The sequence below is a fragment of the Balaenoptera borealis genome, assembly GCF_965194805.1.
Source record: "Balaenoptera borealis genome assembly, chromosome: 8".
NCBI lineage: Eukaryota > Metazoa > Chordata > Mammalia > Artiodactyla > Balaenopteridae > Balaenoptera > Balaenoptera borealis.
In genome coordinates, this window is record NC_138865.1 from 32,875,640 (window position 1) to 32,902,751 (window position 27,112).

Consider the following 27,112-nt stretch of genomic DNA (forward strand, 5'->3'; position numbering starts at 1 on the left):
CGCACGTACAAGCAGAGAGCAGGGTGAGTTCCCGAAGTTCACCCTCCAGCTCACCCTTCCCAGGGCTGCTCTGCAGATCACCAAGTCCTGCTCATACCCCTTCCCAGACAGCCTGCCCCAGTCAGCACCCAGGCTGTGGCAGGTACCACAGCCACCAGCACAGAATCATGTGGCACCTGGCCTCCCCCACACCCATCCCAGCTGCACTCACTCCAGAGTCTCTTTACCTGGCCCCAGGAGCACAAACAGCTCCCCCTCCCCCAGACCCCTGGTTCTCCCCAAATACACAGGCAGGAACATCACAGTGTGGAGAGATGGCAGGGAGAGGTGGGGATGCCACTCCCCATGAGGGACAGTGCCCAGAGCAGTCAGCACGTCAGCCACCTGGCCACGGGGCCTGCCCACCCAGGTACGTGGGTCAAAGCCCTGACTCTACCCAACTCCACCATCCTCACAGCACAACTCCCCTCCCCACCAGAGCCCAGAGCCTTGAGAAGGTGACAGTGCTCTTCAGTGGCCTCCAGCACCCTTCACTCCTCAGACCACACGTGGGCTCCTCCCTTGCTGTGCCGCAAGGCACCCACAACTCCCTAGGTCAGGGCCAGGGCTTAGGCATCACGTGACCCACGTGAACCAGCCCCATCAGCTTCCTTGCCACTGACATGGGGAACCTCCTTGTGTGGTTTGGCAGCACAGGAAATGCCTAAGACAGGTGTAGATACTCAGTCAATGTAAACCACAGGACACAGCCAACTCATTCGCTCACGGCCCTCTCTGCCAGGGTCACCATCATCTCGTAACTCTTTGCAACCATCCTCCCTCTGACCCCTGACCCAGGAAGAAGCCTGGCGGAGGGTACCCTGCAAGGCCACTGGGCAGTGGTGACCCCCAATGCTCATACCACCCTCACTAGACTACCAGAGGCAGGTGCTTGCCCGAGGCCACACAGCCGGACGCTCAGCTCCCTGCGACGCAGGATTTGTTGCCTCTGCCGGGCACAGCTGTCTCCTCTGAGCTGCTCCTCCTCAGAAACGCACCCCAAACCCTACGTCTGAGCAGCCAGGCAAGTGCTGAGCACAGCCCGACTGCACGTGTGTGAAGGCGCACACGCAAAAGGACACGGGTAGGAGCTGCAGGGACACGTGCAGGAGCAAATGCTCACACTTGGACCAGTGACAGGAGTCGGGTGTTTCTCCCCTGTAAAAAGCTATTTCCTCTACTGTATTTAAAATATTTCTCAGAGGATACAGCATAAGAGAGTAGCAGATAACGTTAACACAAAAACTCCATTTTCAGTTGCTCATGCCAGCAGGCACCACAACCCAGGAAGCGCACCCACAGCCTGTCTTGAGCCCTGCAGTTCCCACCTGGGACTCTCACTCTGGTGCTCCCCCCCAGGGAAGTCATCCAAGACCATGATGCCTGTGTGTGTGTGTCTGGAATTCTTCACTGGATGGTTATTTATAATTTCGAGAAATAACCAGACATCCCAGGACAGGCCTGGCAGCGGTGATGTGGGTCATGTGGTCCACGGGGCAGTTACAAACCCCGATTACTGAGGAAAGTGGTGAGACAGGCAAGGGTGAAAAGCACCAGGCTGGGATTTAATAAAATTCACACAGTGAGAACAAAACAGCCAACCAGAATGGGGGCTGCGTTCAGGGAGGAGGGCACAGGGACTTTTTTTCTTCCTTCCCTCTGTTTCCCCCATTCTCTGCAATCTGCTGAACTTCATGAAACTAAAAACAAAAAGCACTCACCGGCTACACCCCGGGACCATGTTCTGGGCAGCAGCAATGCTTACTGCAAGGCTATTTTCCTCCCTAGAGTGAGGTTACCATGGCGTTTATTTCAAATGCTCCCTTTGGCATCTGTTCTATAAATGGCTTTGGGTTTGCACCGGACGCACTCACTGGAGACAGAATTCCTGATTCTGTAAAACCCACAAACCCTGAATGCTTCTTCCTGTTGAGCTCCATCTCCTCCAGGGGGCAAAGAAGAGGGATCAGTCCAATCCCCCTGAGTGTGCACTGAGCACTTACTGTGTGTTGCTTAACGGGAGATGAGACCCTCTGCGGGAGCTGGGGGGAACTAGGGTCCTGCCTGTCAGGGATGGCAACTGAGGTCCCCCCAGAGATCTGGGCAGGTCTAACCCCCTAGGTCTGCATTTGGGAGTTTATTTGAGAAGATAAAGTACAAGAGACTCCTGATAATAATTCAGGGTGGGATGAGGTTTGTTAGTCTACTTTTCTGTTCTATTTGGAATTTCCATGATGATAAGTCAGCAATAACAGTTGGGATGTTCTGGCCCTCAGTCAGTACCAGTGGCCTTGCCTCTGATTTAGACGCCCTGGGCATGACCTTTCCAGGGAGACCTGGCCAGGCATGGGCATCATGGGCAATGCCACGGCCCCCTGCAAGCTGCCATCACCCCCACTTGGAAGATGAAGAGATGATGGGTCAGGGAGCAGCTCTTAGTCACCCTGGGGTGCAGCACGCCCAAGCCACCTCCCCAACAAGGAAACCAGGAGAGGGGGCTGGACTCCCTCCCCAAGGGGCCACAGCTCCCCACCAATGGCAGCAGATGCACTGTGGACCATCCTCAGTGACTGTTCCTCAAGGGCAGGCCCGGCACACGTCAAGTCAACCCCAGCACTGGCTCACGGGAAGACCTGTCCACCCCATCAGCCACGTGGCTGCCAGCCTCCCTGGCGTCCCAATCAAGGACACCTGGGAACCCACAGCCCCCAGCCACAATGCCAGGGTGTGCCAGGGCCAGACAGGGCAGATCCCATGCCCCTGGGGTCTCCTGGGCATCCCAGTAGCAACCCCGGCAAGGGGCGAATTTGTGTCAGGGCAGGTGCCACACGTTGGGGTCACCTATAATCGCAGCTGCCAAGACCAGGGTGAGGGAGGGGTACAGTCCAAGCCCCCAGAGAGATGATGGAAGAAGCTGACCCCAGATATCATGCCATCCATGGGCCTTGGGGGGACAGGAAGACGTCTCAGAAGGAGATGTCTAGCAGAGGTGCCCAAAACCACCCTGGTGGGATCAGTATCCTCATCTGTAAAATGGGCCCTGGGCAGCATCACAGGAACTTGCAGCGTTAGGCTCCACACAGGGCCAGAGCTGGGTTGGTGCCCAAAAAGCAAATGCCCCGGGTACTCCCAGTGAGCTATTATTATGACCACTGGCTCAGGCCCAAGGCTGAAGGGCTTCAGTCAAACCACTTCACATGTACAGGCTCACCCCCTGGGTTTCTCCTGTTGTCCAGAGTCACTGCCTAAAGCCCCCAGTGCAATCTGTGGACCCCATGATCTATGGCCCCAGAGGCTGCTCAAAGGAGCCAGCATCTCTGACCGAGTCTACAGGATCCCATGGGGAAGGGCCTGCATCTACACAACCACAGGGTGGCTCTCAGGCCCAGTGCCCCCCAGTGCAAAGGCCTCCTTGAATGCTGGCCCCAGCTCTGTCTGCGTAGTGCTCACTCAGAGTAAAAGTCAAAACCAAAGATAAAATAAAAATCTCTCTGCAGTGCCAAAAATACCTCCCCACGGGATGAGGAGGCAGGCACCGGTTTCCACAGCAGCAACTGTTGCTATGGATACAGGGCTCCTGCCAGAAAGGGGTGGGGACAGAGATGGGGGAGGGGGACTAGTGGGGGAGGGGAATACAGCAATGGGATATGGGGGGACAGAGATGGGGGGGACGAACAGAGAGGTACCAGCAGGGGGCAGGAGAGACGGGCTGGTCAGCTGGAGGGAGGGACCTGGCCAACCCTGGCCCTCATGCCCCCCATCACTGGTAAAGCTGATCTGCAAATACAGACTTTGGGGAGGGAGGTCGCTAAACAGTAATATTTGTACCAGAATGGAAGGAGGAAAACAGGATCTCCCACAAACGTGAACGCTTTTCTGATTTGAGCGCAACAAGTCCAACATATTCCTCCAGAGAGCCTTGATTCCTACTATTCACTGACTTCTCTCACCTAAAACTGTTACCTCCTATGGGCTGAGTTTACTCTCGGCCTGTGGCGAGCAGCAGGACAGCCCTCCAGGAGGGAGCCCGAGGGAATGGCCACAGGACAGCTGGCCGTGTCCTCTCCTGCACTCCCTCTCTCCCTGCCATGGAGACCCCAGCCCTGGGAGATCCCACCTGGCAGGTAAGGTCCCCTCAGCTCTGTGATGGGCAGATGGGGGCACATGTGCCACCAGCCCCAGAGCCAGGCAGGTCCTGGGCAGGAGCTTTTAGAATAGAACCCTAAGGGCCCATGGGCTGGCTGCTCAGCCACCCCTGCCCAGAGGTTCCCCACTGCGCACAGGCTTCTGTTCCCAACTCTCCCCAGAGGCCTCCCTACCCCTCCGTGGGGCCACAGGCTGTTCATCACATGTCACAGTTGGAGGCTTCATTGCTTTCTGCCTCCCCCAGCAGTGATGTGAGCCAGGAGGCTGCCTGCATGGACAGGTCCCCAGGAAGGCGCCACGGCCACTCTCTGTCTCTACTGCTCCCACCACCTCACATGAAGCTGTCAGGCCCGTGTCCCTGAACCCTGTTTTCATATCAGCCCCCAAGAGCCTGCAACAGCCCCTCATACACATTGACCAGGTTTTGACACTGCCAGTGTGTTTCCTTGACCTGAGCCCCTCCGCTCCAGCACTCATGCCAGACACATCTCTCCCCAAGCCAGCTGTTCCCCGACACCCACCTGGGGGAGCACGGTCCGGAGGCACCACCAGTGGCTCCACCCACAGCCCATAAACCCCCGGACATTCCTCCCACAGGTGGCCTCTCCTGGCCTGCTGGGTGTCCAGCCCCGAGCTGTGCTCTGTCCACCAGGAGGCAGGCTGGCTGGCTTCCTGTCACTGCTGTACAAGCTGCCACCACTACAGCCCAAACAGCACACATTCTCTCAAAGTTCTGGGGGGCCAGAAGCAAAAAGGCAGACTCATGGGCAGAGTCAAGGTGTCACACATCGCCCTGCTTCCTTCTGGGGTTCCATGGAGAATCCATCCCCTTGTCCAGCCTCTAGAGGCCACCATGTTCCTCAGCTCATGGCTCCATCCTCCGTCTTCTGTAGTCACGTCTCCGTGGGACCCTCCTGGCCCCTCTTATAAAGGACCCAAGTGATGACCCTGGACCCACCTGGATAATCCAGGATCGGCTCCCACCTCAGGGTCCTCAATCCAACTGCATCTGCAAAGTCCCTCTAGCCACACAGGTGGCATATTCAGAGGTTAGGGTATAAGGCCGTGGACGCCTCCATCATCTAGCTTCCCACACCCCTTCCTGGCCCACCTGACCCTGGGCCTGGACCCAGCAGCCGCCTACTTCAGGCTCCCTTCCAACCTTCCTTGGGGCCGGCTGTCACCCAGCTTCACGCCTGATGTTGAGGCGGCAATGCCATCTTTTTTAATTCATCTTTTCCCTCTCAAAATGAAGAAGGAAGCCCCACGTGGGCCCTCTTTCATCTACATCCCGACTATCACTGCCCACACAGGCGCCATCTGTCCACGTTGCCACGCCTGTGTCCCTTCCTGGCCACCCCACCTTTCTCTGGGCCACATCTCACCCACCAGGCCCAGTGCCCTCATTCCAGCTTCATGTCACAAGCCAGGTTCAGCAACGCATGCTCAAGGCCCCCGACAGGGCCCCCCGCCTGAGTCGGACTGGCTGGCGCCCTTCCCACAACCCCCAGGAAAGGCCCTTCCAGGCCCTGCAGTGGGGGCTCCAGCCTCGCCCCGCCCCAGCAAGACTGTGGGTACTCTGAGTGGCCAACAGGAATCCCAAGCAAAGGCAGCCCAGGGCAGTGGAGGACATCTCCAGCACGCACAGCCTTCGTGGGCCTCAGAGATGAGCCAGCCTCCTGGGGCAGCAACCCAGGACTCAGTGAGAAACGTAAGCACACACGTTAGCACAGGGCCTCAGTGAGCTTTCAGGAAGTTGCTGTAGCTGTTATCACGACCATTAATAATTATACTCAGAGGCAAGGTCCTTTGAAACCCTCATAATCCAACCTCCACCAAACTACACCTACCCTCCGCTCCACCCACAGTAGTTTCCTTCCTCCAAAGAGAAAACCCAGCAGAAACCCTTTGTTGAAAGGCCATCAGCCAGAACACCCGCCTGGAACACCCACCCCCCTCCCCAGGAGCACAGAGGCCCACTGGCAGTTCCTGCCCCACCCAAGAAGAAAGGCTTCACTGCCTGGTAGGGCGGTGGCCCTGACTCCAGAACCCTGGAGGCCTGCTCCCGGGGGCAAGGCTGCCTCAAAGGGCTTGTCTTTCCCACAGAGGCACCCACGGGGCAGGCAGGCCTCTTCTCGGGCACACCAACCCAAGACGACAGAGAGGAATGCACACCAAGGCCAGCAAGGCCTGATGGGGCTTCTTCACCGCACACGCAACCTGCATAAGCAACAGCCAGTGGTGGGGAAGCCAGAGTCAGGTGCCACTGCTGCCACATGCAGGCCACAAGGGAAGGACTATGGAAGCAGGACCACAAGAGCAGGGCCACGGGGGCAGGGTCATGGGGGCAGGGCCATGGGGGCAGGCATGCAATAACAGCCATGAGAGCCCAGCTAAGCCCACCAGGACCTGACGGTACTGGCCAGCCATGGACCCCTCTGCTATACAGTCTGGCGCCTGTGCCAAACCCTAGTCTCCCGGCTCCTCTGCGCTCCTCCCCAGGACCTGTGGCCAGGGGTTTATCCCAAGTCACATCTGAAGGGCAAGATCCCACTGTGACCTCTGGCCTGGCCGGCCCCACTCACAGAGGCCCAGCCTGGCTCCAGGTGGAAAGCTGGCTACGCTGCCTCCGCTCTGCCTTGCCAGATCAAGGACACAAAGGGCCTGCCTCAAAAGTGCATCTATAAAGCTCTCCAGGAAGCAGCCAGCAGGGCCAGAACGTTCCAGAGTCACCATCTTGCTCCCCTCCAGGAACAGAGCAGGCAGGGCTTTGTCTTTTATCATCACCGTCATCAAATATTTACAGAGGCTGACAGACATCTCAGGCAGGCCAGCCGTGAGCCAAACACCACACTTCCCAGGACAGGCGGAGGTGCAGGCGAGTAGGCAGGGCGGCCAGAGGGGTGAGGTTTCCTGCAGGGCAGCCGCTGCTCTCTCCGACCGGAGCAAACACGCCCACCGTGGGTCTGGGTCCTTGTTGTCTGCACGTAGAACCCAGAGCAGGCTGCCTCTATGCTGTCCCCACTGCAAGAAGTACACAGGCACAGGTTGAAGGGCTCCCCACACTCAGGACTCCCAGGAAGTCAACAGCAAGGGAGTGAGCGGGCACCCACTCCAGCCCAGGCAAGCAGAGGCCTAGAGCTGCCAAGGACAGGGTGAGAGCAGCCCCGGACCCCCACGTGCACCTCAGCCTCCTCCCTCCAATCTGTTACAGTCCAGACTGGAAACCACCCAAGTCTGTCCATGGATCGACAGGCAGACTGTGAACACCTACACAGTAGAAAAGGGACCGACCGCTGATCGGTGCAGCCAGGGCTGAGTCCCAAAGGGCATACTGACACGTGTGGGCAGCAGACACAAAAGGCTGAACACACACTGTGTGATCTACGTGCAGGAAATTCTAGGGCAGGCAGGTGATCTACAGGACAGTAGGCGGGCAACGGGACCTGGGGCCAGGGTTACAGGGAAATGTCTACCTCTGCCAGGTAGGGCTCACAACGCACTGACCTGCTCTGTAGGCTCCAGCAGTTTGACTTCCACAATAATAAAGCAACGCCCCTCTACTGTTCAGCATTTTATTTTCCTTTACTTTCAAAGAATACCATCTATCCCTTTCTTCTTAAAAACTCTTTCACTGTTTATTTTCATCTGCTTTTGTTTCATTTTATTTCTAACTGATAGCTTTTAATGTATTTTGCCACTTTCCCTAAGCTCATCCTGTCCTCTTCCTCTGAAGTACGCCTAGCTGAGTTTATGCACTTCCAGTCTCCTTTTTAACCTTCTTTTCACAAACAGCAAACGCAGTCATCTGTGCATACCTCCTCTCAGGCTGAGCCGGGTCTGCGGCCACAGCAACCAGACCCCAGCCCGGGCAGACCACCTGAGGGCCCCAAAACCCACACCAGTCCTGTATGTACCCCAGGGGTGCTGTCCAGGGGATGTTAACCTCCAACTTGCAAAAGCAACTAAGCAAGATGGGAGGGGGCAGGCAAGCCCTTCTGAGGCTGGGCCCCAAACCCCAGGAGACAGTATAGGTGGGGAAGGTGGGTCCACTGGCATCTAAAGGCCCAGAATCCCACTCACAGTCAGGGCCACCAATGCGTGGGAACACCCTTGCCTCAGGCTCTCGACCACCCCCAGGAACCAGCCCCCTCTGTGTGACTCCAAATCACTCACAGCACCACACCTGTGCTAACAGAGAAGCCTCAGTGTTCCCCATCACCCCCTGGTAAAACCAGAACCCCCAGCTGCCCAGCCTGGCCACCCAAGACACCAAGAGCCAGCCACGCTCCCCACACAACACAGCCCCCACCCCTCTCCACAAAATGGCTCCTCCCCACCTGATAACCTTCTCCCCACATGGTGGCCCCAGGTTCAGAACCACTCAGCACACACACAAGGCCCACAGTCCAGGCCCCATGCCCTCAACCCAGAGTCCTCACCCAGAACGCTCAGAGGCAGCTATCATGGGGCAGAACCACCCCAATCAGATGTCCCTAGGGAAATGTCTGGAAGCTTGTCAAAGCACAGACAGCCACCACTGAGGGCAGCTTTTGTCCCCCTAGGAGCCCAACAGTCCAGGTGACCAGGCCAAGACCTACATCATGCAGGGTGGGGGCAACCATCCCAAGCAAAAGCTAGAGCAGATCATTCACATATGTCATAGGTCTAGTGCATAGCCAGGGAGAGGCGGGGTGCTGCTTGGGTCCCCAGGGCCCGAGAATGTGCAGACATCGAGACTGTTCCAGAGGGTCCCCTAGAACCAGCCCACTCTGCCTGTGGCTGTGGCCACCCAGACCCAGACCTTTGCGAACATGCTTCCAACTGGGAACACAGGATGGCCCCAGAGACCTGAGAGGAGGCAGGGGGTCTTTCAACAGTGGCAGGGGACCCTCGCAATGCTGATAACCAACGACCCTGCAGTCCCCTTATGTCAATTACTGCTGTTGCACAAAAACACCTGAGGATGGAGTATTTCCAAAATCCAAGCACACATGGGCCCCCACCACACCCAGGAAGGTACCTGGTGACCGCATCCCTGCCCTGCTCCTCATCCAGTCAGTCTCCTCCATCCTTCAAGCTTTCAACGTTCTTCCAAAAAAGCCAAATTTACTCTCCTGCTTGAAACTCTTAATTAAAGAGAAGAAATGCCTCAAAACCTGTCAAGGCAGGTGTCAGTGGATTGCTGCTGGTCAATGCAGCAAAAGGACTTCCTGGCTTGAAGACACAGCACAACAGCCAGCTCCTTCTGGGGGGACCACAGCAGCACACAGGCTGAGAAGCTGCATCCCACAGGGTGCAGGGGGAAGCACCCTGACATGTCTGGCCCCAGTCTGGAGATGAGAGGAACATGAGAAAACCTGGGCCCAGCTGTGGGCAGGGCTGGGGGTGAGCCCACCCTGAACTCACCCCCCAGGGGAAAGGGGAGGCTCGTGGATCCACTCGTCCCAGTGGTGGGCTCTCGCTAAAGCTCAAGGAGGCGGGAGCTGCAGGCCACGTGGTGATTCATCATCACTGCACACGTTAGCACAAATGCTACAATTATGACTTTGCAAAATACCCAGAACATAAAAAAGAGACAAGAAGGGCATGTACCAAAGTGAAAACAGCTATGTCAGAGGAAAGAGATTTGGGGCAGTTTTTTCTTTTTCAGGTTTCAGCATCTGTCATGTCCGTCACCCTAACCCTAACTTAGGTAGCTTGAAACGTACCCCCCCAAAACCCCACAGTGGCCTCCCCATCCATCATCCACCACCCCCTCCATCCTCACAACCCCCACTCATTGGAGGGGGTCCAGGGCTAGCACGTTGGGCGGAGGGATTGTTCTAGATTAAAACTGACATGACAACCAAATGCAATGCCTGACTCTTGACTGGATCCTGGATCCAAACAGGAAAACTATCAGGAAGGCACAGTCCACGCCAGACGTGTGGCTGACGGCACCCAAGTTAGATTTGAGTGTGACACTGAGCTATGGTTTTGTAGGAAAACGTCCGCACTCCTATACAAGATGTGTGCTGAAGTTTTCAGGGCAAGGTGGAAATGGGCCAGAATAAAACATATGCAGAGGTACAGAGATAAAGTAAATGTGGCAAAATGTTTACAACTGGTAACTCCAACTTTCCCATCCATGTTTTTCAAAATAAAAAGTTTGTGGGGAAGTGTAAACTAGATTGCTGGCAGAAAGGAGAAAGCTCAGAGGAAGAGGAAAGAGGAGAGGGTAGGGCCAGCGGGTAGACAGCTGGGAGGCCATGTCACAGGGTCCCAGCCACAGACTCCCGGAGGTGAGAGGTGAAAGGAGCAGGGCACGGCAGCCCCTGGAGGCACCTAGAAGCAGTAGGGTATGTGGGTTGTTCTGTTCGGAAGACGGGCCCAGGTGGAAGAGGGCCTCATCAAACATGGGCACCAATCAGATCTTGGAGGGATGAGGTAATGAGCACCAATAAGACCTTGGGGGGATAAAGTAACCAAGACAGACACGGGCAGGCACCCCTCGCACTCGCCCACTGTCTGCCACCCCTGTCTACCAACAAAACCCACTGTGCCCAGCCCCAGGGAATAGATCATAACCCATCTATGCCATCAAGCCTTTCCCAGATGCCCTTGCAGCTAAGGGAGACCACACAATCTCACTGTAACCAGAAAAACCAAAGAGGCTTACTGGTAAACGTTTTCCTTTATGGATTAAAATATGGACACCTTACTTAACCTCCACCTAACCACCTGCTTGCTTCCTGTCTTCAAATATGGTTGTGATGCCTGGAACTATGGCAGCCTTTCTGCCACCATGAGGTGACGAGACTGGGGACAAATCCAACAAGGCTGAGGAAGGTAGAAGAGAAAGAGGGACAGCACCTTTCTCCCTGCCAACATTGCTGAGTCACTAGGGCCCTGGACAGGCCATCCCCAGATTTCAGATTCTGGGGATGATCAAAAGTCTGCACTGCTTAGCCATACTTGGCTTGCAGCTAAGAATTTTCCCAGCTTATCCACTCCTGAGAAAGCACACAGACAGCCAGGAAAGCAGGAGGCCTGGGGGAAAAAGTGGACATCAGGAGGACAGGTCCTTCCAGGGCAGCTTCTGGCCTGAGACAGGTAGAGAGTCTTCTCAAGGGCAAGGCCAGCTTTCCATGTCTAGATCCAAGTGCTGCCAACAGCACCACCAATAAGTGAGATGGGAACCCCCATGTCCGCAACGTCTGCAACACAGCCAAGACATGCCATGGGAACACTGGAACTCTATGTTCCAATGTTGGCACTGTTGGAACTCTACCAACAGTCAGCCAACAGGACACTCCTCGGAGCCCATCCTGGTCCCATGAGATGTTCGCAAAACTAAAGAAAAGGTGGAAGGGGTGCAAGGCCTCCCACACCCTGTCAAGAGCTTCACAACACAGTGAGTATTTTAAAGGCTCTGAGAAGTCCCACAACACCAATTCATGCTTGACCCAGCACTCTTCAAGCCTATTTAGTAACACCCCTTTTCAAAGCAACCCTCTGATCACACATGGAAAATGACAATCCAGGGAGAGGCAGGAAGCGTGCCACCAGCTGCTGTCTCTCAGTGTGAGCTTGGATGTGAGCCACCTTCCCTGAGTCTCCTTCTCATCTATGAAAACAGAGTCCCAAAACTTCTCAAAGTGGTTCTGAGGACCTGATAAAACTCACACATGGGTCCAGACATCCAAGAAAGTCCTCACCATACCACAGCTTCTCTCCTGCCCTCCTGCCCATGGCCAGCTGACAGCCAGGCCTGAACCTCCGGGCCAAGGAGGCCCCTGAAGCCAAGTCAGGACAGCCCTGTGCAAACCACCAGGACTCGGGGGCACCAAGCCTCGCCCAGCACCACTCTCTACTCCACTGGCTCCTCTGCGCATGTGCCTGGGCAGGGTTCATGCCATGCCATCTTTAATTTCTGGAGCCACCGCAGAGAGACCCCACTCCTGAACACCTGGGAAATATGCCCAGCTCAAGGGCTGACCTCAGGGAGGTGGTGCATGAGGGGGACCACTGGCCAGTCCTCCTGACTTGTGCCATGAAGGCATGAGGACCGCTTGGCACAGAAGCCCCTGGAAGCAGATGCTCAGGGAGCCCACAATCCAGGGCCACCTCTCTATGGCCAAGGACGCTCTGCCCAGCCTGCAGCCTCCCCCCAGAGCACGGCTGGGCAGGGCTTTCTGGAAAACCCGTCCAAGAGGACCGGAACACAAAGCACAAAGACAGGAATGGACCCCAAACCACAGCCTCTCCTTGCAAACCAATAAATTGCATTAAGAGACACTCTAGAAACAAATAAAAAGATAAATTTTAAAAGCAGTGATGGGACTTCCCTAGTGACGCAGTGGTTAAGAATCTACCTGCCAATGCAGGGGACATGGCTTCAATCCCTGGTCCGGGAAGATCCCACATGCCGCAGAGCAACTAAGCCCGTGCGCCACAACTACTGAGCCTGCTCTCTAGAGCCCATGAGCCACAACTACTGAGCCCATGTGACACAACTACTGAAGCCCACGTGCCTAGAGCCCGTGCTCTGCGACAAGAGAAGCCACCACAATGAGAAGCCCACGCACTGCAACGAAGAGTAGCCCCTGCTCGCCGCAACTAGAGAAAGCCTGCACGCAGCAAGGAAGACCCAACACAGCCAAACATACGTACATATATACATAAATAACTTTATTTTTTAAATATATAAATAGATTAAAAATAAAAGCTGTGACACTTAGTGACTATAGCTGTATTTATAAAAGATATACATGGGGAAACAAGAACTTGAAGGTAATGTGCAAAAATAGTAAGTAGTTATATTCACTTGATTTATGAGTAGTTTTTTCATTTCTGCATACTTCTTTAATGTAGCTGTTATACTGCTTTGTTTTGCTTTTTAATTAATGAACTATTTTTATAAAAGAAGTTCTCTGCTTATAGAAAGATTGAGCAGAAAGTACAGAGTTCCCTTGTACTCCCTCACACCTGCACACAGTTTTCCCTATTATTAATATCTTGCATTGGTGTGGTACTTTGTTATAACTGGCATGCCAATATTGATATTAACTAAAGTCCATTGTTTATATTATGGTTCTCTCTTGCTGTTGCACACTCTATGGGTTTGGACAAATTTATAATGACAGGTATCCATCATTATAGTATCACACAGAATAGTTTCACTGCCCTAAAAATCCTCTGTGCTCTATTCATCACTCCCTCCCCACTAACCCCTGGCAACCACTGATCTTTTAACTGTCTCCACAGTTTTGCCTTTTCCAGAATGTCATATAGTTGGAATCATACAGTATGCAGTCTTTTCAAATTGGCGTCTTTCACTTACTAATGTGCATTTAAGGTTCTTCCATATCTTTACATTGTTTGAAAGTTCATTTCTTTTTAGCACTGAATAATATTCCACTGTCTGGATGTACTACAGTTTATCTGTTCAACTACTGAAGGATATCTTGGTTGCTTCCAAGTTTTGGCAATTATGAATAAAGCTGCCATAAACATCTGTGTGCAGGTTTTTGTGCGGACATAAATCTTCAACTTATTTGAGTAAATACCAAGGAGCATGATTGCTGAATGATATGGTAAGAGTATGTAAAGTTTTGTAAGATGTCGTCATACTGTCTTCCAAAGTGGCTGTACCATTTTGCGTTCCCACAAGTAATGAATGAGAGTTCCTGTTGCTCCACATACTTGTCAGCATTTGGTGATGCCAGTGTTCTGAATTTTGGCCATTCTAATAGGTGTGTAGTGATATCTCATTGTTTTAATTTGCATTTCCCCAGTGAAACACGATGTGGAGTGTCTGTTCATATGCTTAATTGCCATCTGTATATCTTCTTTGATGAGATGTTTGTTAAGGTCTTTAGCCCACTTCCCCCCACCCGCCCCCCGCCCGCTCCCCGAGCTTTCCTCTGTTCAAGAAGCCAAGGTCAGAGGCAAGGAGGGGACCATGGTTCTGTGTTCCCCTTCCGTGACCCACAGAAAAGGTCTTGGCCTATTTTTTAATCTGGTTGTCTGGTTTCTTATTGTTAAGTTTTAAGAGTTCTTGGTATATTCTGGGTAACAGCCCTTTATGAGATATGCGTTTGACAAAGATTTCCTCCCAGTCTGCATCTTGTCTTCTCATTTGCTTATAGGCCTTTGCAGAACAGAAGTTTTTCATTTTAATGAAGCTGAACTTAGAAAGTTTTTCTTTCATAGATCATATCTGTGGTGTTGTATCTAAAAAGTAACTGCCAAACCCAAGGTCACCTACATTTTCTCCTATGTTATCTTCCAGGAAATTTACAGTCTTGCATTTTACATTTAGGCCTATGATCCATTTTGAGTTAACTTTTGTGAAAGGTATAAGGTCTGTGTCCAGATTCATTTTTTTGCATGTGGATGTACAGTTGTTCCAGTACCATCTGTTGAAATGACCACCTTTCTCCATTGTGTTGCCTTTGCTCCTTTGTCAAAGGTCAGGTCATATATTTATGTATATCTGTTTCTGGGCTCTCTATTCTGTTTCATTGATCTATTTCTCTATACCACACTGCCTTGATCATTCTTCTTTTATTCTTTTCCAAAACTTTAACATTTATTTAAAGAACACTGACATAAATTGGAGGTAATGATCAAGTATTCCAGGAAATCTTAGAATTCAAGTCTCTCAGGAACAGAACCGGATATGAAAAATACTTGAAGCGGGGAAACCTACAGCTGACTCAGGTTGCCAACCTCAGACAGGCTGGGCTTCTGCATCCTCACCAGGGGGCCTCTCCACCCAAAACACAGCTCCTGGCCAGAAGCAGATCCTAATCTGCTTCTTAGAGATTCCACCTGCTTCATTCACACCCTTTCCTTATCTGCAGCTCAGCAGCCAGGTGCTCGGGGGCACAGGCCCTCAGCCTGCCTGCACCTGGAGGCCCCTGGGCCACCCCAGGGGCCCACCTCCAGCCTCAGGCAGGCCTCCCTGCTCCTCCAGGTTCAGCGTGCTCTCCACCTCAATCTCAGCTTCTTAAACTGTTTATCTGCAGGGTGAGAAGAGGCTTAATTCTGAGCGCCCGCTCTCAGCAGTGCTGCATACTCGGTGCTGAATGTGCTTCTCCACAGTCCCCATGGCCCTGTGAGGGTTGGCTAGCACCATCCCCATCGCACAAATGGGTAAACCGGGGTTCAGAAAGGCAGGTGCCCTCTCTACGGCCTCCCCGCTGGGAAGCTGTGGGGCTGGGGCCCAAATGCAGCAGGACACCCCGAGTGTCTGTACGCACTGCACAGTGTGCCCTGCCTGGCGGCGAGGCTCCCAAGCACCCCTCCCCCCGCCTCAGGCAGATGCTGGCACCGTTCAGCCAAGGCAGACCACACAGGAGACCCGAGCCTGTGGCCTGAACCCCTGCAGGACGGAGTCAAGTTCCTCTCCAACGAAGTGGTGACCTACAGCTGTGTGTTCTCACCTTCGGCACCATCCAGCTCCGGCCTGACGCCAGCCCAAGCTACTGGCCCCAGGAGATGCCTACAGCCAGGCAGAGGGCTGCTAGAGTCAGCCATTCTGGAAGGTGAGTGGCAGGCACTCAACAAGTCCAGCCAGCCCAGGACCGCAGGACAGTCTCTCCACAGACTGACTCCCTTGCTTCCTGCAGGCTTCTTGCAAACACCCCTCCTCTGTGAGAACCTGCCTCTCCCACCATGACTCTCCTGCTGACTGTGGTACACCAGGGCTGGAACCAGGACACATGCTCAAAAAAATGCCTGCTGAGCCAATAAACCACACCAGCCTGCGCTGCTGAGCCCGGACACGAGACCCAGCATTGGGAAGCCTAGGGAACGTCCACTCTCTACCCTCCTCTTATCAATTCTTTCCCTTGCCACTATAATGTTCCAGCTAACAGTCCACCAGCAAAGCTTCACCCACCTCAGAGTTACCCAGTCACCACCTGGAAATGGCACGAGAGGTGGGGAGATGCCCACTAGCCCTCCACCCAAGTTAGACAGTCTGGGGAGCCTCCCTCTGGGGTCCAAGTCACTGGGCAATTCAGGCCTGAAACGCTCAGCCTGGTACCCTCACACGCCAGGGCCCTGAGGATACCCTGAAAGGCACACACTCGGCCACAGGAGCACCTGCTTCCAACAGGGAATGAGCTGCAATGCCCAATGTGCCCACGGTGGTGACCCACAGCTCGGGCTGCTTGTTCATCATTGCTGACCACACTCACCTCCCCAACAAAGCTTGGGGATAGGGGAGGGGCCTCTGGGTTCCGGATGCCCACCCTTCTGCACTGATGGGCCCCTCCCCAGTGCATTTCACAGGCCTCTCAGGAAGTTGGCACCAACCTTTCTCACCAACCAAACCATAACTGTGGTCAAGATGACACATGAAACATCATTTGGGAAAGCAAGTTCAGTGTTGACACCCAACTGCTTTCAAATTACACCTCTTCCAACAAAATTGCGCCCTAAGAAGATTTTTTTTAAATAAAAATATAAAAGCAGGGTGACCGCCAGCCAAATTGAGTTGAGCCCTCTCTAAGCATCCTGCTCCAGCAAGTGAGCACCATCTCCTCCGCACATCCCCTCATCTCCGCATGTCAGCCAGATTGGGCTGCTTGTGGCTCCTCTGAAAGCAACACCTGACCCTCCCACATGAGGCCACAGGGGAGACCTCTCAACCCCGGGCCTGCGGCTGCCCAGCACCACAGGCACGTGCCTGGTCTATGAAAGGCGATGGTGCACCTGCGTGGTCAGGCGTGTGAGCTCAGCGCCCAGTACAGGTGGGGCACCCACAGACATGGGAGAGGTGCCAGACCACACCGATAGCAGGCAGACCTGGCCACCCTCTGAGGACAGCAAGGGGACCGGCACGCTCAGCACGGCTGCACACGACAGGCCCCTACAGGCATTATCCGCTGCCAGGGCGCAGGAAGGTGACACGGAGGTCTGGCTGGGGTGGGTGAGTTGGGAACAAACGAGTCCTCCATGGCCACACGAAGGAGACATCAGCAGATCCTGTGGTGCCCACATCCACAGCCTCTCCCCGGCCTGGAGTCCAGGCCATCACCACCCCACGGGAGCCCAGCGACCTCTGGGCAGTGCAGAGCAGCAAGAGGACAGCTTCATGATGACACCTGAGGGGTCCAGACACCTGTCCCTGGCTGATGGGGGCTCAGGCCCCATGGTACCTCTTCAGGACTCTCATGGCCCTCAAAGCCCCTGCAAGTACTCCAGGCAGAGGGTCAAGGACTGATACCTCCATGAGGCTAAATGACTCCCACACTGGGCACAGGCCAGGACACAAGCGAGGGAAACATGAGTTGATGGTGGAATCCCCCAAGAGGCCGTGCCCAACCCTGTAACCGCAGCTCACAGCAGCCTTCTGTGAGGAGGAGGCAGCACAGAGGACACTTGGAGACAGGGGCCTGCTGACGGGAGGGGGTGGCACTTACCAAGGGGGCTGAAAACCAAGGTTCTCTTCAAGTTCTCGAAGAAGACATTTAAGCAGGTGGTCCAGGAAAGGCCAACAGGCCGCCTCCAACGAGGCTTCTGGACACTGGCTGGGATCTGGGTTGGCCGCATTTTCTCTGCTCAGAGGCCCCACCCATGGCTCAGAGGCATCAGCGGGTGAGAGAGGGTGCCTGAGTCACCTGAGACCATGTCAGTGGTCCACACCTACCCCCACCCCAGGCAACCCAGAGTCAACCAGAAGCCTCCAGCTATCCCGTGCACTGTCTGACAGGATGGGGTCTGTGAGGGGCCACAGCTGGCCACAGGGACGTGGGAAATGTGAGCCAGAGTAAAGGCAGTGGTTCTGGGTGCATTTTGTACTTTCCCTGTTGCTATTATAATGTGTCCTGGTGCCAGAAATGAACATTCATTCAAAAGAAAACAGAAGGGGAGGTAATATTTTAAAATGGCTTCCCCCAAAAAATCAATGTCAGCTTCAAACGTCTGGAGAATTCAGGAGGTGAAAACACCTCGCTGCCCTTCACTGTGATATGAACGCATATTGCGCTTTCTGCAAAGCTCTTTCGACACTAAATTATAGAAGGAAACTGGAAGTCATGGGGATCTTACATCCTCCAAGCCAGACTTATTAGGTCCAAAAATGCGGCCTTTCCTCCCCTTGGCAGGGAACCCTGGAAAAAGCAAGCGGGTGACACTGTCTCAGTTCTGGGGGAGGCAGGCAGGTGCCCAACATCCCCTATGGTCCCAAGGTTGAGAGGAGGAAACAGACTTTTGAGGGTTGATTTCCAGGGCATTCCAAAGATGCCAGCTGAGGAGCTTATGGGGGTTGGGGAAGGGAGGGTTGGAGGGCAGGAGGAATACTGCAGAGCTCCCCGTACTGAAGGCAATGCTCCTGGCAACCCACCCTCCAGTGGGAGCCCTGATGCTTGGGAATTCTGGGGGCTGGGTGGAGGATGAACGTCTCCACCCTGTGCACTCGGAAACCCCCTCCCCAGGCGCAAAGCCAGCATGCCACCTGTCGCCCTCCCTGGTGCTTGGTGGTCTGAGAGGACTAACCTGGTGCCCTGCCCTCCACGCTTATCTCCTCTCCTAAGGACGGCCATGCCAGGTGGCCTCTTCCCATGATGCTGCAATCCCCCTCTACCATCTGTATCCTCACAGGCGACCTTGGTGGGCTCTCAACAATAAAATGGGGGAAACAACAGCCTCCTGTTTGGTGAAAAGGAGAGTGCACACACAGCAGGCTCTCAGCTGCTGTCCTAAGCTGGTTCCCAGCCCCCTCTGGTGTAAAACCCTCTCAGACCCACCCAGCAGAAGGCAGCTGACCCTAAATGCTGCATATCAGCCCTCTTGTTGGGGGAGATACAGGAACAGCTTCCCGGCTGGCATGGGGCCCCCAGTAACTACTGTATGAGAAGCAAAACCAGACAGATTAGAAGCCATCTCCCACTTTCCTACTCCCACCCAGAGTACAGGAGTAAAAGCCCCCTGGACAGCAGCCAGGGTCCACGCTGGTGCCGCTCTGCTTAGGGACCCAGAGGCAAAACAGCTTGCCTTGCCTTAAAGGGAATGGGAATTAACAACCTCCTCCGAGGGTCACATGTGCCTGCAATGCCTCAACCAGATCAGCTGGGCTCTGCTGCTGAGGTCTAACTCAGCTCCTGCCTGCTGCAGCACCCCCACTCCTGTCCTCCACCCGCAGAGGCATTCCGCAGCAGAGCACCAGTGGGTGCTTGGAGTTCCACACCAGGTCACTTGGCAAGAGCGAGAAGGTGGGGAGGGAAGGCACACAGCCACACTCTAGAATCAGGAATCCTCTTCTCCCTCTCCGGGTCCTCTCTCCCCTGTGCGTTCACACACAGCAGTGATGCCCAGCTCACTCCTATGCCATCCCAGCAAACCATCCATAGGGCCCCAGACCACAGACCACTGAGGCCACCCCTCAGCAGGTCCCAGAACCTGCAACCGTGAGGGAGGGGAGTTCTCAGTCCCTCGTGAGGGACTCAATAGGCCACCCCTGGCTCCACCGTGAAAAGTCCCTATTTCCACAAGAGAACCAAGGAGCTGTGAGGAGGGGTGGTCTCTAAAGCTCTTTGTCTCAGAAGAAAGGCTGAGGACAGGTGGACACTGGACAAATTAGCCAGCTCACATATACACACACACACAGGCCACCCTGCAGGGGCCCAGAGGACAAAGCAACCAAATCCCACTTCTGAGCCAAAAAGGCAGGCTGCCTGCAGTGTGGCAGGCGGCCTGCGTCAGGACTGGTAGGCCCAGCTAACTTTCCAGGGCGCTGGGGTAGGCTTACATCTGCATGGCCAGCTCTCGCAGAGTCCAGCCCCATGCCTGACAGCTGTTCCCCCAAACAAGGGAGGGTCAATAAACACCCACTGTGACAGGCGCTGCCCCAGCTTCCACGGCCGGCCCAGGACAGCCTGAGTTACCGTTTATATAATCTTCCAGGGCTGGGGCTGATATAGCCAACATGAGGGCAAGGTTATGAAAAATGCAAGTTCAGAGCCTTTGCATCCACAAAAACCAAAACAAGACAAAACCAAACGCCACCCGTATTTTACATGACTGGGTTTTAAGACTTCTCACATATCCATTTTGTGAACTAACAGGACACAGTGACAACACTTACAGGCTTTGCCCCAGAGGCCCCAGGGCCCACCATCCCTCACTATAAACAGACCCCAGGTGAAAAGCCCCTCAGACATCCCCAACTGGGGCATCTACACTCTGCAAGACGCAGTAAGGTGCTCATTTAAGAGCAGCTGAGAGTCCCCCAAACCACCCTGTGACCACCTGGACACAGGGCCCTACAGCCCCCACACTGCTTCTGCACAGACACGGACGATCCAGACAGCCTGGGTCAGTACAGCCCAGAAGAAGGAGCAGCACTGATCAGCACTGAAAGACACGCCCTCCAAGTGCCCAGTCTCCATCATGGGCCCACATCGTGCCACACTTAGACACCACACACTGTGAGGTCCGACCTCCATCACCCAACCGTCACCACACAGACCGCCAGCACAACCAACCACCCACCCAGAGGGTGACACACAGATGGCCGCTGCCAGGGGTGGCTAAGGCCAGGCATGGCCCGATGCCAGAACGCACTCGCCCACCACCCACCTACGGCCATCTCGCCCCTCACCTGCAGCTCGCACCAGGCTACCTCCACCCAGGTCTCCGTGTCCAGACCCTTGTAGACCGTCTTGAAGGAACCGCGGCCAAGCTCAATGTCGAACTTGAGGAAGCGGCCGTCCAGGGAGGTGGCCACAGCCTTGAGGTCGTCCTCGTCGTCGTCCTCCTCCTCGGGCTCCTCCCGGCGTGCGCGCCCGAACTCTGGCCTCGCCTCGAGAGCCCCCACGTCCTCCTTCCTCGCGGCCGCCGCCGCCTCCTCCTCGCGGGGGCCGCCCTCGGGGGCAGGCGCGGGCGAGGGCGCGGGGTCCGGGCCAGGCTCCTGAGCGCCCGCGGGCTCAAGACCGGGGTCGGCAATGTCGCCCAGCGGCGCGGCAGGCGCGGCAGGCGCGGGGACGGCCGGGCGACCGCGGGCGCGCTCGGCGATGAGGCGGCGCGTCTTGCAGAGTAGCAGCACCCTTCGCTGCAGCGGCTGCGGGGGCTGCGCGCCCGGCGACTCGGCCCCCTCCAGGCCCGGCGGCTCCTCCTGGTCAGAATCCACCACGCTGCGTCGCAGGAAGCGCTGGGGCCCGGGCCGCGCCGCCCGCGCCCGCAGCACCGCCGCCGGCTCCGCCATGCCCGCGGGCCCCGCACCGCGCCCGGCCTCCATCAGTGCGCCGGGGGCGTCTCGGCGGCCGCCATCGTCGTCCATCTCTGCGAGCAAGGACACACAGGCCCGTGTGAGCGCGGGCCTCGCCGCACCTGCCCGGGACGTGGGATGAGACAGTGCCGCCCCAGGGCCCGCGGCCTGCCCGCCCCGGCCGCGGAGGGGCCTACTGGGCTGTGCCTGGGGCGGGGGGGGTGGGGGTGGGGGGTTCTGCAGACCGGATCAGGAGGCCGGGCTGGGTGGGAGGGAGCCGTTCCCTGCTCAGGCCTGGGCCAGAGAGGAGCCCTGCTGGGCTGTCCCGGGGGACACGAGGGAGGCTGCAGAGGGGGCCGGAAGGCCGGGGAGAGGGGCACCTGTGCCCTGCCCAGCCCCGGGGAAGGGGGCCTACTGGGATGCCCCTGGGAGGTGGGGGTGGTTAAGACGGGGCCGGGAGGCCTGGGGCTGGGGAAGTGGGGATGCCGTGCCCTGGGCAGCGGAGGGGTGAAGGAGGTTGGGGAAGAAGGAGGTACTGGCCCGGCGGCGGCTCCACAAAGGACGCTGCCTGGGGCGCAGGAGGGGCGCGCGGGGAGGGGGATGCGGCGGCGCGGCGCGCACACAAAGGCGGCGGGCTCGGCACTCACAGGGCGAACGGGCGCCGTCCATGCCCGCGGCCCGGCGGCCCGGGCGGGCGAGGCCGCGCTCAGGGCCGGGATCTGCGCTCGGGGCTGGGGTCTGCGCTCGGTCCGGGGTCGCTCTCAGGGCCGGGGTCTGCGCTCCAGACCCGGGTCACCCTTGGCGCCGGGTCGCGGCGCTACTTCCTCCAGCCGGCCCGCGGCGGGGCAGCGCTCCCGAGTGCTGCTTCAGCTCCGCGCGGCTGCGCTCCCGCACCGGCTCAGACCCTGCGCGCGAGGAGGGCGGGGCATTCGGCTGCCCGCCCCCGGCCGGCGCGGCGGGGCGGGGCCTGGCACGCCCACCTGTCCTCGGGCGCGCGCGAGGCCACCTGCGGGCCAGCCCCCGGGGCCGCGCAGGCCCACTGCGGCCCTCATGCTCCCCCTCCGGATGTTACTGCTGGCGCCTGAGGATCTTTGGAATGCCCCACGCGGCTGCTGGCCGCGGATGGTCTGTTATCCCCCCTGCAAACCTGGCTTGGCCATCCTAGTTTGTCCACCTGGAAAGGCTGCCAGTTCCAAGACTCGGTCAGTCCAGGAAGACACCCTGAGTTGCAAGCCTATCCGTTTCAAGCCTGTCCATGATGACGTGCCTAGGCCTATCAAAGGGAAAACTGAGAAGGGATGGAGCTAAGCATGTTCCAGACAGACGCATGCAAGCCAGTCTGGCTTCTTCCGTGCTCCCTGGGACATGCTGGTGACATGTGGGTATCATGCCTGCCTGGTAATGGAGATGTCTGGCAATTCACGTCATTGCCGGCAGACTGCTGCCCACCCACAGCTGGCAGATGTACATAATACGGCAGCAGTATCCCCACACATTGCAGCAGCAACCTAGGTGCTGGGGGACTGGAGAGGACCTGTACTTGACTCAGCGCTATGTGCTCTCTGAGCCCTTAGAGGTAGTTTTGGGCAGCCCTGTTTGCATACCTCTCATGACAGGGAGCTCACTCTCTATGCTGACCCATGACCCATGAGAACACAGCTAAGCAGTTAGGTCACAGTTTGCTCATCCATGAGATGGACATAATGGTCAGTGCACAGCTGGTGTTCAACAAATGCTTACAGAGGCAGGGAGGAAAGGAGACAGGGCCTACCCTCTGCCTCTGCTCCAGTCAGTCCCCAGCAAAGCCCACTGGTAGGAAGATCAGGGTCTGGCCTTGCCCCCAGGGAGCCCCAGTCAAGAGGTACTTTTGAGGATGGGTCTGCCTTTGAGTGGGCTCAGGGGTCAGTCTAGTGGTCAGACCCAGTGCAGCCGGGCCACCTCCCTGAGTGCCCTCCACAGGCTACTACATGGGGAGGTGGCTCCTCACTTGACGACTATGTGGCCCACCCCAGGGCAGGTGAAACAGTGGAGAACCCAGGTCCCATAAGGGGACAGGGGCAAATGGGGGGACTGTGCCAGGAGAGCAGAGTTGGGGGCAACAGGGGTATCCGGGGGTGATGGGGGCAGCAGGAGTGTCCTGGGGTGATGGGGGCAGGGTAGGCTTCTCAGGGAACAGAAGGAAGGGTGCTGGGGCAGACAGATGGAGTGGGGGTATATGGACCTCGCAAGCTTGGGTTCCTAGGCCCTGGAAGCTCCTGCAACTGGCTGGGCAAATAATGGGGCCCCTGGGGCTCTGGCCCCTTGAGGAAGTCTCCCCATCCAGTGGGGGCCAAGAAGTTCTATAACACAGTTTTTTTCCTCTCTTATAATAAGATGATGTATAAAAAGATGATTTCTTTTACTCTGTTCTCTGTAAAAATTTGAAAACGTGTTGATTTTTTAAATAACAGCTTCATTGGGATATAATTTAGATACCATAAAATTCAGTCTTTCAGAGTGTACAATTCAGTGGTTTTTAGTATATTCACAGAGTTGTGTGACCAACACCACTGTCTAATTCCAGAACATTTTTATCACCCCCCAAAAAAACCCATGCCCATTATCAGTCACTCCACATTACCCCTCTCTCAGCCCCAGGCTAGCAGTAATCTACTTTCCAACTCTATAGATTTGCTTATTCCTAACATCACATATAAATGGAATCATACAACAGTCCTTTGTGACTGGCTTCTTTCATTCAGCATAATGTTTCACTTAGTCCACATTATAGCATATATCAGTACTTCACTTCTTTTTGTGGCCATATTGATTTTTTAGGAGCAAGTACTCATTAAAGAAATTTAAGATAGAAAAAGTAGAAATAAAAACTTTTTTAAGTTGTTACCCAAGTGTGATCCCATGGCACCTCCCGTGGCAGGCACATGTCTTTCCATGTGCAGCTGTCCACTCAGGAGAAGCTCAGCAGGCTTGCATCAAATAACCAAATAATGGGGACTCGCCTGGTGGCGCAGTGGTTAAGAATCCTCCTGCCAATGCAGGGGACATGGTTTCGAGCCCTGGTCCAGGAAGATCCCACATGCCGTGGAGTAACAAAGCCCATGCGCCACAACTACTGAGACTGCGCTCTAGAGCCCATGAGACACAACTACGGAGCCCATGTGACATAACTACTGAAGCCCACATGCCTAGAGCCCATGCTCTGCAACAAGAGAAGCCACCGCAATGAGAAGCCTGCGTACCGCAACGAAGAGTAGCCCCCACTCGCCGCAACTAGAGAAAGCCCGTGAGCAGCAACGAAGACACAACGCAGCCAAAAAATAAATTAATTAAATAAATAAATTTATAAAAAATAATAATAATACCAAATAATGATTCAAACCTTTTCTTTCCTATGCAACAAGTTACCTTTTAATTTTACACAGTTAGGCTCGCACCAGATGCTAGGTTCATATCCTAGCTGGTTCAGTCCAGAGAATGCAGCTTTAGCCCTCAGATGTCCTGGAATGTGCAGATGTTTGAAATCCTCTACCCATCACCCTGTTGAAGTGAGCCTGCTGCCAGGTGTGGGGGATGCTATCAACACTCAGGGTCCCCTCAGGGACCACTCCCAGACTGCACCACTCAGTTCCTGGCCCCAGGAATTTTGTTTTAATGGGCACAACTTTTAGAAACAACTTTTAAACTTTTCTGGTTGAAAGTCTGAAGAAGAACAGCTAAGACCACTCAGTGCTCATTCCTACCCATTCAGTGGCCTGAGCCATGGGGGTGCAGATCAGTCTCAGTGGGGAACTGCTAGGTGGGCACAGAGGGCACCTGCACACCTTCAGACCAGCCTTCGACCTCTGCAGGAGTTGCGGTAAATTCGGGAGCTGGAGCACTGCGTTCACCCTGACTGTCATCCTTGGTCACAGCCTGCCCTTCATTCTCAGCCTCTTCAGCACTCGGTAGAAGTAGACAGGGTGTGACTTCCTCTGGTTGCTCACAAGAGATGATGCCAGTGTCCACCACCTGAGACCCACTGAGTGAGCCCTCTTTTAGTGTCTCAGAGCAGAATTGAAGTTGATCTGCAAAGAGAAGGGCCAAGTGGTCCTAGAGACCTGCATGGATCACGAAATATGGAGACAGGCAGAAGAAAACACAGGTCATTTTCCACGTTTTCGTCTCTCCTAAAGCCCCAGGAATTTGACCCAGGGATCTTGAGTAACTGATAGCCATCCAAAATGGGGGTGGGTCGCTGAGCCCAGTGGGTGGTGGGGCCTCAAGTAAGTCATGCTGCTGACATAATGATAATGATGATGATCCCCAGTGCTGAGCTGAGTCTTTGCAGGAATTCTCTTGTCTTGCCCCACACTGTCCTCGAGGGCCCTGTTATCAGATGGGAAGCAGCAGAGAGGCAAAGAGACTTGCCTGAGTTAGTCGACTGCAGGCAGTAGGCCCGGAGGTGAACCAGGCCAACTTACCCACACCCCACAGGGAGCTGCCTCTCAGCCTGCAACTGCTGCCATCCAGCCTTTTCAGGACTTTGTGGCCAGTCCTTGCCCATCGACTTTCGCTAGCTACAGGGGCCGGTCTTCGGCAAGCTGGCACATTCTCCATCGTGCCAGCTCTCTCTCATCCTCTCTTAGCACCTCTGTCCACATGGCCCCTGGAGCTCTAGCTCTGCTGGCTCTGCTGTCACATGCCCGTGACCCAGCCCACCTCCAGCTCCACCCCATATAGCACTGGGGATGGGGATCTGTGCTCCACCTCTCCCAGCCCCCAGCAGCTTCAGGGAAGCATTGCCAGAGGAGGTGCTGGTGGCAGCAGATTGGAAGGGGCTCCCATCCACATCCACTGGGCAGGGGGTAGAAAGAGCTCTCCATCAGGCTTCTTTTGGTCCCCAGAGCCAGTCACACAGCTCTGCTCCCCTTCAAGGAAGCAGCCAGAGCACAGCAGCTTCCTCCTCTACGCTCCCAATCCCCGGGGCTGAGCATCCCCTGGGGTGGCTGCCCCTCCAAGCTCCACAGCTTCCTTCTGTCCATACACAGAGTGTGCGCTGCAGTCTGGGTTTCAATGGGAGCAGAGCCCCCATTGTGCTCACTCAGCCCTGCCAGCACCTGGCATCGAACCCCTGGTATTGAATGGATGTTCCACCCAGTCCCAGCCTCAGCTCTCTCCTCAACTCTAAACTCCTTCCTCTTAGGGGGTCCGTCTTAATGGGCAGGCCGAGGAGTCAGGACACTCCCCCAATTCTAGCTTGACCTCAGGCCCAACCACATCTATCCACTGCCCTCCAGAGCAGCCACATACCGGTGAGGCCCCAAATTCTGGGCCATGTTCTCCTCTTGGTCCTGATGGCACACGCCAGCCCTTGCTCACCGCGGATCCACTGCCTCTGTGTCATCCTGCTGCCCAAGTGGAATCACTGAGCAGATTGGCACAGGCTTCCTGGAAAGCAGTTCGCAGTTGGAGCAAGAACCTAAAAAATGTTTATACCCTTTAAGTCAGTAATTCCCTTTTGGGGAATTTATACAAGTGAAGTGACCAGCTATGCAGATAGTGGTGCATAAAGATGTTCACTGAAGGGTTGTTTATAATAAGCATTAGGAATAACGTAAATTTTCAGCAATTGGAATATGGCTCAGTAAACTGTGTTATTCCTACGTAGTCAAATATGATGAAACCATTTAAATGCTCTTCGTGTAGTTTTATAATGAGACAGGAGACAATCTGAAGTGACAGTGC

General features: G+C 55.4%; 1 protein-coding gene across 4 annotated transcripts in view; it reads right to left on the bottom strand.

Annotated features, from left to right (window-relative positions):
- LOC309633337 (serine/threonine-protein kinase WNK2-like) overlaps positions 1-23,507 on the bottom strand; it is a 256,600-nt gene extending 233,093 nt beyond the window's left edge. For 2 of the 4 annotated variants that reach the window (XM_082402040.1, XM_082402039.1), the window contains exons 1-2: positions 22,036-23,507; positions 20,783-21,462 (exon numbers count right to left, since the gene is read on the bottom strand). In XM_082402040.1, the coding sequence (XP_082258166.1) occupies positions 20,783-21,460 (678 nt within the window). In that variant the 5' untranslated portion in view covers positions 21,461-21,462; positions 22,036-23,507. Of the gene's footprint in view, positions 1-20,782; positions 21,850-22,035 lie in introns of those variants that run through there. The other 2 variants (XM_082402038.1, XM_082402037.1) reach the window with 2 other exon arrangements.
- Between the last annotated feature and the right edge of the window lie 3,605 nt (positions 23,508-27,112).